The 11,297-nt window shown below is 40.5% G+C and overlaps 2 protein-coding genes across 7 annotated transcripts in view; one reads left to right on the plus strand and one right to left on the minus strand.

The window, feature by feature from the left end:
• trpm5 (transient receptor potential cation channel, subfamily M, member 5) overlaps window positions 1-2,871 on the plus strand; it is a 32,562-nt gene extending 29,691 nt beyond the window's left edge. For 4 of the 5 annotated variants that reach the window (XM_049594733.1, XM_049594751.1, XM_049594758.1 and 1 more), the window contains 2 exons: window positions 484-574; window positions 679-2,871. In XM_049594733.1, coding sequence (XP_049450690.1) covers window positions 484-574; window positions 679-824 — 237 coding nt within the window. In that variant the 3' untranslated portion in view covers window positions 825-2,871. The remainder of the gene's footprint in view (window positions 1-483; window positions 575-678) is intronic. The other variant, XM_049594742.1, reaches the window with a different exon arrangement.
• Window positions 2,872-3,992: 1,121 nt separating this feature from the next.
• Window positions 3,993-11,256, minus strand: traf6 (TNF receptor-associated factor 6). Of its 2 annotated transcripts, none has more exons than XM_049594788.1 (8): window positions 11,185-11,256; window positions 9,099-9,418; window positions 8,773-8,923; window positions 7,950-8,108; window positions 7,744-7,815; window positions 7,328-7,405; window positions 6,077-6,403; window positions 3,993-4,630 (listed from the first exon to the last, which is right to left on the minus strand). In XM_049594788.1, exons 2-8 carry the CDS (start codon window positions 9,416-9,418, stop codon window positions 4,025-4,027), a joined length of 1,713 nt encoding a protein of 570 aa, XP_049450745.1. In that variant the 5' UTR covers window positions 11,185-11,256; the 3' UTR covers window positions 3,993-4,024. The 2 variants fall into 2 exon arrangements, with proteins under 2 accessions (XP_049450745.1, XP_049450735.1); XM_049594778.1 differs by having other exon boundaries at window positions 11,087-11,239.
• Between the last annotated feature and the right edge of the window lie 41 nt (window positions 11,257-11,297).

Consider the following 11,297-nt stretch of genomic DNA (forward strand, 5'->3'; position numbering starts at 1 on the left):
TTTTGTTTTGTAATTTTGTTTCATTGCACTTTCTTTGCAACTTGTTGTGGTCATTTGGTGTCTCACGGTGGTTGTTTTGTGTCTTTTTGTAGTTATCTGTGTCTCTGAGATAATTTTTTTTATCTTTCTCAGTCATTCTGTGTCTGTCTGTGTTATTGAGTTTTTGTAGTCATTTTGGACTCTTGAAGGAAATTTGTGTCCCTTTGTGGTTGTTTTGCGTGTTATTGTAGTTATTTTGTGTCTTTGCAATTTCTTTGCAACTCTTTGTGGTCCTTTTGTGTCTCATTGTGGTTGTTTTGTGTCCTTTTGTAGTCACCTGTGTCTCTTTGAGGTAATTTTATGTCTCTTTGAAATAATTTTCTATCTTTCTCAGTCATTTTGTGTCTCTCTGTGCCTGGTGGCCCATTCAGTAATCCATCTATGCACTTCACACTCTGACAGACAGTTTGCATAAACCTCAGTTACTCCCATCTTCGTCTCCAGATCAGATATTGTGGAGAGGTGTTGTCCTGGATGGCAGAGTGCTTCGCTCAAAGCACACTCAAGTGCGGGAAAGAAGCTCCAAGAGCTCCAAGTGAGTCTGAAATCCGAAACTTGACTTTAAGTTGGTAAATCAGACACTCCCTGGCACTACTGTATGTATTTCAGATTTAATATAAATATATCATGAAATTTCAGTGTCTCTAACAGGCTACAAGGCAGGCAGCACCCAGGACACACCTCAAAGTCAACCAGAGAAAGAAGTCAAACAAGAAGCTGCTGAGGCCAAACCAGGCCACCCTGGATATGGAGCTAATAAAAAATTTCCTTACATTGATGAATGAAGGTGATAACAGTAACTAGCAAACAGCTAATTATGATGTTATGTGTATGATTTTTAGAATATTTTGAGATGGTGTAACTGGGAGAAAGGGGACATTGATTTGGGCTTTAAATTAATAAAATGATGGTCGATGTATTCCCAGATATCTGCCTGTTCTGAGTGTTGTTCCAGGGGAGTTTGTTATACATATCTTAAAACACAAATTCCCTTAATTCCTTTCCTTTTGCAAGTTAAGCTTTCGCGTTTTAAAAGATGTGCTAAAACATAATCATCTAGGGAAAAACGGCATGTTAGGACACATTATTAATATTTATACAGCAGCAAAAAGTACACAATATTGTTTCATTGGCTTAAAAGTGTCAGCAGTCACCTCCAGTCTCTCTCTCTAAAACCTACAAATCAGGTTAGAAATCTCGGGGTAATAATGGACTCAGACTTGAACTTTAACAGCCACATCAAATCAATAACATCAGCAGCTTTTTACCATCTAAAAAACATTGCCAAAATCAAAGGTATAGTGTCTAAACCTGACTTGGGGAGACTTATCCATGCATTTGTCTCTAGTAGGCTAGACTACTGTAACGGCCTGCTCACTGGTCTCTCCAAACGGGCTGTAAGACAGCTGCAGTACATCCAGAATGCTGCTGCTCGGGTCCTGACCAGAACCAGGAAGTACGAGCACATTAGTCCTGTGCTCAGGTCTCTACACTGGCTTCCTGTGGCTCAGAGAATAGACTTTAAAGCAGCTCTGCTTGTGTACAAGTCTCTCCACGGCCTAGCACCAAAGTACATCTCTGACATGTTAGTGCCATATGAACCATCTCGACTCTGAGGACCTCAGGGACTGACCTCCTGCTGGTGCCCAGAGTCAGGACTAAACATGGGGAATCAGGGTTCCAGTTTTATGCAGCTAAAATCTGGAACAGTCTTTCTGAAGATGTGAGACAGGCCTCTACTCTGACAATGTTCAAATCTAGGCTCAAAACAGCTCTATTTCACTGTGCATATGACTGAAAGGATCTTATCTGCACTCTTCTCTTTTAAAGTTCATTTTATAATGATTATTTGTGTTTTTATTTTGTATTGTGATTTTAATGCATTTTCTTGTTCTGTAAAGCACTTTGAATTACTTTGTGTACGAATTGTGCTCTACAAATAAACTTGCCTTGCCTTGCCTTAAATAAATACTTAAAGAACCAAAAAAAGTGAGACTACAGTTGCTCTGAATTTAAGTAAGCTTAGCTTTAATTTGAGGCTATTTTTGCATCAGTGTTGTCTCATATGCTGAAATTCATGGAAAACATCTCATTCAGTTATCAACAGGAATCATTCTGCACACAGTCAAATCATTTTAAATGGCATCGTAACAATGCAATGTTACAAGTGGAGAAAAAAAACTAAAATATAAAACACAATATATTAATTACATCATGTAAAGGCTTAAAAGGCAGCATACTGGTTTAAAGTAAAGACTTATGTCTACTGTCAAAATATCTTCCAAGGTCACATTGGGTAGGAACTTGTGTGAAAGGCACCTAAACTCTGTCAAAAGGAATATGAGCAATTAAGTGACAATCTGCACAGCTGTAATGTATTATACCACAATCTGCCAGGACGATGGAATTGGGCTAAGAGAAAATCCTCCATTTTGAAGAAAGTGCTGTCAGTTTTTGTTGATTATGTCAGAGTACATTATAAAAAGTCAAAAGTACTGAAGTATGAAATGATTAATTTGGAAAGTACATGTATGTGTTTTGCTAACAGGGTTCCCACACATTTTCATGGACACATTTCAAAACGTTTCCAAGACTTTTCAAGGACCCAAGATAAAATTTCCATGACCATTCACAATGTATAAAACTAACTGCTCCATCTCAAAAATGCAGCACAACTTAAAGTAGTGGTGGGCCATACCATAGGTACGCAAACTTTGGGATTCACGACGCGACATGTAAAGTCTCTCATCGTGTTATTTTCCTCTTACTCAAACATATCAAAAGCGAAATTCAATGAATTTTCCAGGTTTTCGATGGCTGTAGGAACCCTGTTAAAAGGTACCCTGTGGAGCTTTTGCCTCTGCATTCAAACCATTTGCAAAGCAGACTTTTTTCATATCCATACGCACACCAACTAGAAGTCTTCTTCTTCACCTGTTTCTGGAATATTATGAAGTTGCTTGCCATGTTACCACCAACAAATATCCAGTGTAATACCATAAAAAACCAAAGGATGTCATATTGCCCTCCTTCTGTTTGATGGACAAGGTCAGACTTTTTGCTTTGATTGCTGCTCCATCTTCTCCAGTTGACATACAAGACATTCTGTACTGCAAGATTGCACCTCAATAAACAGTTCTTCAGGTTTCCATGTTTTTGGATCCATTGGACTTGCACATTAGAATCCTGGTCAGGCTGAGCCAGCTGTCTCTGCACACATGAATGGCATGAATACGATGCTGTTGGAGCTCTTCCAGATGTTTTTTTTTTCTGGAAGGAAAATTGTGATCGCAAGTAATCTGTGTTTGTAGCATTTCTTCATCATTGTGCAGCCATTTCTTTCACATGATTTGGTAGCGAGGAATGTGTTTTTGGACTTCCAACTGTGGCCATTACAAGAAGACTGCGACACACCCCAGTGCTGGGGGATTAGTTTCACCTGTTCACCTTTTGCGTCATTTTTGATAGCTTGTATGCAGTACTCATGTACAGTCGTTGAGAGTGTATGTCTCATCACCCACATGCCCCTATGCATACATGTGGGTCCGTGTGTGTGTGCTAGTTTAGGATGAAGTACAAAATACAATGGGAATCCGCTCCATCATGACACTAGTGGTCAGAAACTCCACAAGGTATCTCTAACCTTCAGTGCTGTCTCTAACAACCAGAACAGGAAAGCAAAGTCATGTAGTAATATTCAGTCTGCAGGCAGGAAGTACACGTCTTAAACTGGTGAGCTGATTAAACATTAGTAACTATTGACCTTACGAGGCCTGCTGAATGTTAGTACCTTGTGAGTGAAGACATATATTGCAAATATATTAAAAGGATTGTGCTGTATATATTTATTAAAACAAAAATCACACTAACATTTAAAAGTCGGTAAACAAATAAATACTAGCATGCTTGCAGTGTCCAAATTTTAAATGTGTGTGTGCTGACATCTCTGCATGATAACGATCCTCCTATAGATATGAGCTTGGCTTTAGTCCCTTGAAACTGAGGCCTCGTGTCCTCTGGGCTGCACTGTCGGACCATCGCGGTGAAACATACTGTCAAATCGAGGTGTCACCTCGCAGCGGATGAGTAGAGTGTCATCTTTAATAAAGGCTCTTTGACTCAGCTGCTGAAGGTGCAGAAAGGTGACATAGCCAAATCCTTTAGGGTTGCGCTGGATGGTGGGCTTCTGGAAGGCTTGCAGGTCGGGTTTAGTCTCCATCACCTCCATGTGGTGCTGACCCTCGGGGCCCTGGTCAAGGATGGCAAGGCGGATGGTGCCCTGGAACGGCCAGCTCAGCAGCCCGTCAAAAGCTCCTTGCATGGTGTGGACAAAGAGAGAGATGAAGTTGGAGCAGCGCGGGGCGTTGGGGGTCTGCAGGTGCAAGCGCAGGCACAGCTTGTAGCCTGGACGGCCTGTGTAGAAGCCGGGGCTGTGCTCAACCACTGGGAGGCCTGCTTCCTGGCTCCGCAGGTGAGCAGAGAAACCTCTGAGGCGCCAAATGAAGATACCGTGACTTTGCTGGGCTTCCAGCTCCTTCACTGTCTCCTCCAGCATTGACACTCTACGCCTGATCTCTGCGAGATGGCCAGCCTGTGGAAGAGACGGGACAATAGTTTCAAATGACAACAGCTTATATGTGTCTGCACAGGAGGCGCAGCGTGAGCAGCAAGTTATCAGAGCAGCAATAGCAGCTTCAGAGCATCATCTTTCTACAGAGGATGTATTGCACAGTACTGAGTGTGGGCCACCTGTGTTTTGGCACTCACAGCCAAAACACAACCACCATAATTACGCATGTAAAATGGAATAAAATGGACATGAAGCGTAAAAATACGTTTTGGGTTGTCTTTTTACGAGGGTACAGCGTGAGTGAAACACGTGAGCCTGCGTAGACAGCTGTATTGATCAAAACAGAAGACCAGCAGGTGACGGATGAGTGAAAATTGTAGCTGAAACGCCTCCCGTGCAGACACACAGTTAAAATAACTGTGCTCACACAGGTATCAACAAAACAATGGAACCATCTGGAGAAGAGATGGAGAGATAACTCTTGATATGCAGAACGAGAATTACTGCCTTGCGGTTGTGTGCCTCTGCGAACCGGCAAAGTTGCAGTTACGATTTACATCAAAATATCAATGCTGCTACAAAGACATACATACAGCCTATGTAACATATTCCACATACATCTTTAACCCCTCAGCACAGAAGATCCATACAACCAGCACGCCAAGATTAGCGTCACCAATTCAGTATCTGACCAGATGTCTCCCTTTCTGTTCCTGAGGTATGGTGTTGAATTATGTCCAAAGTCTTGTTTTTAATCTAATTTTCTATTCTTTAGCTCTTTAATGGTGTTCTAGTGTTTCTTTTGCACTTTGTCTCCTTGCTTTTGATGTTTATGTAAAGCACTTTGAATTGCCTTGTTGCCAAAATGTGCTATATATATATATATATATATATATAGCGAAAAAAGTGTTTCTGCAGAACATTATGATGTCACAGAAAAGTTGATCTTTGACTTTGTGAATATCAAATGTCATCACTTCATCATTTTGTCCAATGAGATATTTGTGTAAAAGTTTGTCATGATTAGCGTATACATTCTTCAGTAAAGGCCAAAAACATGTCTCAAAATGTCACGGTGACCTTTGACCACCAAAATCTACTAAGTTCCTCCTGGAGTCCAAGGAGACGTTTGTGCCAAATGCCTTGACATTTGTCACGAGAGTGAGGCGGGTGCAAGTTCACTGTGACCTTGACCTTCAAAATCTAATCTGTACATCCTTGTGTCCAAGTGGACATTTGTGCCATATTGGAAGAATTCCCTATATGCTTGAGATACTACATTTTCAAGAATGAGACGGATGCAAAGTCTCAGTTACCTTGACCTTTCACCACCAAAATCTGATCAGTTCATCCTTAAATCCAACTGGATGACAGGGGCATGTAGTCAAGTGAGACACATCACAAACTGATTCTGTGATTCCACATAAAAACTAGATGCACAAAGTTCTACTCAAGGACATCCATTACCTGTGTCTCTTTTAAGATGATGAGCTCACGCAGCTGGTGATCCTGCTTCACTAATCGTCCATCCATCTCCCTGAGCCTCTGCATCTCCTCAGTGGGCTGAGACGGGGCAGAGTTGCTGCTGCAGCTTGCAGCTCCTCCTCTGGGCCCGCTACAGGCTGAAACTGATGCTGCAGCTCCTTGATCCTCCGAGGAGACTGAAGGTCCTAGCGCCCACAGGGATTTGGGTGTGGTGCCGTTGAGGCTAAGGCCACGCAGGAACTCAGCCATGTAGCGCATGTGCATCTGCGTGAACTCCTGCATATGCTGAGCCAAGTTGTGGCGCTGCATCTGCAGGAGAAAGCAATTTTTATTTGTAACATCTGGTCTGCAGGGCTGATGGGACTAAGAGTCCTGTAACAAGGCAAGCTCTCACAGATTGTTCTTTTAAGGTGAGACACCCCTGGTGAAAACATCGTTCATTCATGCAGTGGTCAATTTTTGAGATTTTAGGCTTCAATAACATGTCTTCTTTTAGACTAGTGGAAAGACTCGGTCCAAAATACACATCGAGATGTTTATTTTAGCACAGAATTCTGTTCTGGAAATGTATTTCTTTATTTAAATCTATTTAAACACAACATTTCAGAAAAACTGTAATAAAAAAAAAATTGTTGTTTTTCGTCTCGAAAAGTATGACAATTTACATACATATCTTAAAAGGCTGTTTTCTACAGTACTATGACCCAAAAATCTCAACTTCAACAGCACTTACATACACCAAACTTTCTAGTTTTACTCTTATTCATATTCTGAAAGGTTTTCCAGAGGGGTTTGTTCATAAATCATTCATACCCTGATTTACATAACATTTTATTCCTGAAAACAAGGCAAAAATTCATATTTTATGGCTGTTGACGGTATTTTCTGATTTACAGAATGATCAAAAGAGATATCCAAAATCCTCTCCTTAAAAAAACTCTCATATGTTGACAAACTGAAACAAAAATTTTGAACCTGGCTTTATCTCATGTGCAGGTTTTGTTCTGGAAATGTATGCAAATCAGCACATTTTTACTAGAGCATGCTCCATTTCCATTTTCAAACATAAAATTTTAGAGAACTTTTAAGGTTAAAAATAATTGTCTTTACGTATGTAATCAGCGAGGGAAGTTTCATGTGTCTCAAGTGGTATCGATTCCTTAAAAGTTGACCCTATTCATCTGAGGTGTCTCCCCATAACAGCGTGTAGTAGATTTGAATTTGATCACCTACCCTTTCCTTACATCCGAAGGTGCTAAAGTTACAGGCAATGGGTGCTTTTGGGCAATCTGTATCACAGTGAGACTCCATCTGAAACAAAGACATCATCAGTTTAGCTTCCTCTATTTACCCTTTTATCCTTTATCAAGTCAATCAAACACGTTGGTTATTAATGTATAATTGTGCAACTGTCTTAGAAATAACTAATTTCTTTTCTCATACAGAAAAACATTTAAACGTCATCAGTTGCACTTGCTACTGCAGAAGTGGTGGAACTGTGACGTGCTGTGACTGGGTGTGGAATGGTTCCCCATTATTCAAACAAAAGAGAAGTTCTTGTTGGCAGAAGCTAACTTAAATGATGACCAAATCACATCTATAAAAAAAAAAAAAAAAACATTTTCCATTGCAGACATTGTGAAACTCACCTGGTCTCTGATGAGATCCATCTCACAGTACTGGCACTTCACATTGGCAAAGGGACACTGCTGCTCATGAAGCTGAAGGAGCAACCAAACCAGAGTGTGAGAAGACTAAATCCTCACTGATACACAATGCAGCTGTTTGATGCTCCTATGAGAACTATTCTGGGAAAAAAGCAAGAGAAGCAATGACACAACTGAGTCTACCTTACCTCTCTCTCCTCATAAACAAAGCTTGCCACACAGTCTGGACATGACACAGGTCTCTGTCGGCACTCGGCAGTTTTGTGCTCCTCGAGGTGGCTCATTCTCACAGACTGCTGACACTGTGGGCAAGGCACCGTGGCAAACTGACACTGTGCCAAGTGATTCTGGGAGGAAAATAAGACATTGAAACAATGTGCTTAATGTTTTTTTTTTTCTGTAGTCGGACAGCAGTGGTTCACATATTACAATTTCACCGTCCACAGCAGAGAAAGATGTTGTTCTTAACTTGCCGCCCGACACATTTTTTACATGCCAAAACAAGGACACATAGTGTGAGGAAATGTTGGAACAGGAAGAGTCTGTGCTGACTATGGTGCTGTTGACAGGGGAACAGGCAAGCTGAGCTGCCAATATCGTACTTGTTGCCAGTTTTTTTACTACCTTATTTTATTGTTGAGGCAGTTCATTCTGTTAAATGGACCGTTCACCCCCAAAATCAAATATTTTCCCTCTTACCCAGAGAGCTGATAATCAGTCTAAATTGTTTTAATGTGAGCTGCCAAGTGCTGGAGATATCGGCCGAAGAGATGTCTGCCTCCTTTCAGTTATAACAGAACTAGATGGCACTTGCCTTGTGGTGCTCAAAGCAGCAAAAAAGGATTTGGAAAAACTCAACAGCAATGTCTCTTTCCAGAAATCATGACTTGGTAACTAAAGATAATGCAATATTATTTTAAATTCTGCATTTTCATCTTAAATGTCTCGTTTCTGAGTTTGTAAGTTGAGCTGCATTCGAAAGCAGAGATGCTTGTCACTTAAAATCCTCACCTCTAAATGTCGGAGCTCCATTTTCTCAGCACAGCCAGAGTTTGGACAGCGGACAGTTAGTGAGAGTATCTCCCGTTTGGCAAAGTTATCAGGAAACAACTGGTCTTCTGACAGCCTTTCATTGTCCACAGGGCACCTCTGTCCTGTATCACTGTTTTGCACGAGGGAAGAACAGTAATAATTTAGGCAGTGCATTGAGAAAATCAGGCTCTGTACGGGGCTTTACATTTCTGCAGGACAGCCAGTGTCAGTAAAAATGTTGCATCATTTAGACACTGTACCTGGAGCACATTTATTTTTAAAGAGCTAAACAACAGCATACATACCGAATTGATTTCTCAATGCAGTTCTTGCAGAAACGGTGACCACAGGGTGTTTGGATGGCATTCCTCAAAGCCATAAGGCAGATAGGGCACTCGTATTTACTCTCTAGGGGTGGGTCAAAATCCACATCATAGCCTTGAAGGGGGGCAGGGGCCTGAAGACTAGAGGAGGTGCTGCTCATGAAGGTGCCGGGGCTCTCTGACGGGCTGAGAAGGGATTCTTTTTCCAGCATTGCCAAAGCACAGCCGGACAGCTCTCCACCAACAGCTCCTTCATAGCTGTCCTCCTCCAAACTCCCTTTATTACTGTCAAAGCAAGCCATCTGTAGAGGGTGGAACAGAAATGAGCAATCAAAGGGTGAATGTGGCAAAAGAAATAAAGCATTACATTGAATGTAGCCTACATATTCCTTTTTTCGCCAAGATGGCATCAGCAGTTATTTCCTCTCTTAAAGTGAGAGGTCAATACTTCATACTTCCTTTGCTGAAATTAACACCATAGGCTCAAAAAAAAAAAAAAAAAGAGACACAGGATTCTAAAAGACAAATCGCACCTAGCTTGCCACCTTTTTAGAAATAGCTTCATCCCTCAAGCCATCAGACTTTTGAACTCCATAAGATGATTACCCTCTTACACAACACTAACTTACACTGAACTCAGTCAACAACCCCCCACTCACACGCTCACTGATCTCTGATCTCTGGTCTGAGCTTGATGGACTTATATAAGCTTATGCATATGCACATTTTGTCTCTTTATTTATTTTTGTATTTGTCATTTTCACGAGCACTTTTGCTGCTGATGTTTATTTTTATCCATATTTTATACAGAGAGTCAATGCAACAAAATTTTGCCCTTATGTGTACTGTTGATGGAGTGGATTTGAATGACAATAAAGTCTATCTATCTATCTTTTTAACTTCCTCCCATCAACTAAATTTATTTTCAAGTTCCTACCATTTTTTAAAAGACAAAAAAAAAAAGAAATAACTGGGAGAAAAATATTAGACCTTGGACAGCCAGAGGTGTTATCATTCTCTACCATAATATACTGTAGTGGTGCACAACAGTACACATTAAAGTTGGTTGGAGGGCTGCAACTAACTAGGATATCCATTATCAGTTGATTAGTTTATAATAGGTGATAAGAGAAGAAAGAATCTGATCTTTAAATGGTCAGAAAATGTTTTCAGGTTGTTACCACTTGTTTTAAGTCTCAGTGAGGTGACATCATGGAGTTTCTGTTTTGGTTTTTGTGAGCTCACAAGTGCTAATTCCCAACAATTAAATGGCAATACAGCAAAAACTATACTATATATTCCTTTAACTTGAGATGGACAATATTAGTGATACCTCCGGTTTATTTATTATCATTTATACCTCCTACTTTATGTTTTTTTGTTTCGCTTTGGGTCTAGAAAAAATTAAAATGCATTATTATCATTATTATTATTATTATTACTGTATTAGTAGTAGTAGTAATATATGAAGAAGCATACTGAGGATTTAAAGTTTAATACACTAAATAGTAGCAACACAATTACAGCTCAGCTATAGAAACACACAGAAACCACATTATATATTACTCACGCTGTAATCCAGTGACTTAAGACTGTAAAATATAAAGTGGAGGTGTTTAAACTGTAATTAAAGTCTCGACAGCTCCACTATATCTTTTACTAGCTTGTCACTGCTGCTGTAAACTCCTGCTAACACTGGGTAAAGATCCAGCTAGCCTATAATGCAAACCAACTTTTAACTAATTAGTTTCCATAATAAGCATGACTCAACGAGCTCCTGACTAAAGTAGCACCCTGGCTTACACTGGCACTACGTCGTAAAGTATTTCATAACAGCTACATTCTTGTTTGCATACGATAATTACTGCTGGCAGTGTTGTCACTTGATGCAGTGGTCATGCCCCTGGATGCGGAACTGCAACTTTGAATCAGCTCTGTGCTAAAAAGCGATTAAAAGAAACGATACTGACCGAAACAGCGGGCACAGCAAACACACGTCCTCTTCGGCGACAACAGCATTAAAGCATCATGTCTGTGGAAGCAGATATTAATCTTTTATAACACCCACCTTTCCCTTGAAAACGCCTCGAACTTTTCGTTTCTACACAGTTTCCTGTTTTCTTTTCCCGACGTCATCAGTGATGACCTGTGGAGTTTTTTTTACAGTCTTGGGCGCGGGCG

The sequence above is a fragment of the Epinephelus fuscoguttatus genome, linkage group LG2 (genome assembly GCF_011397635.1).
Source record: "Epinephelus fuscoguttatus linkage group LG2, E.fuscoguttatus.final_Chr_v1".
NCBI classification, from domain to species: domain Eukaryota; kingdom Metazoa; phylum Chordata; class Actinopteri; order Perciformes; family Serranidae; genus Epinephelus; species Epinephelus fuscoguttatus.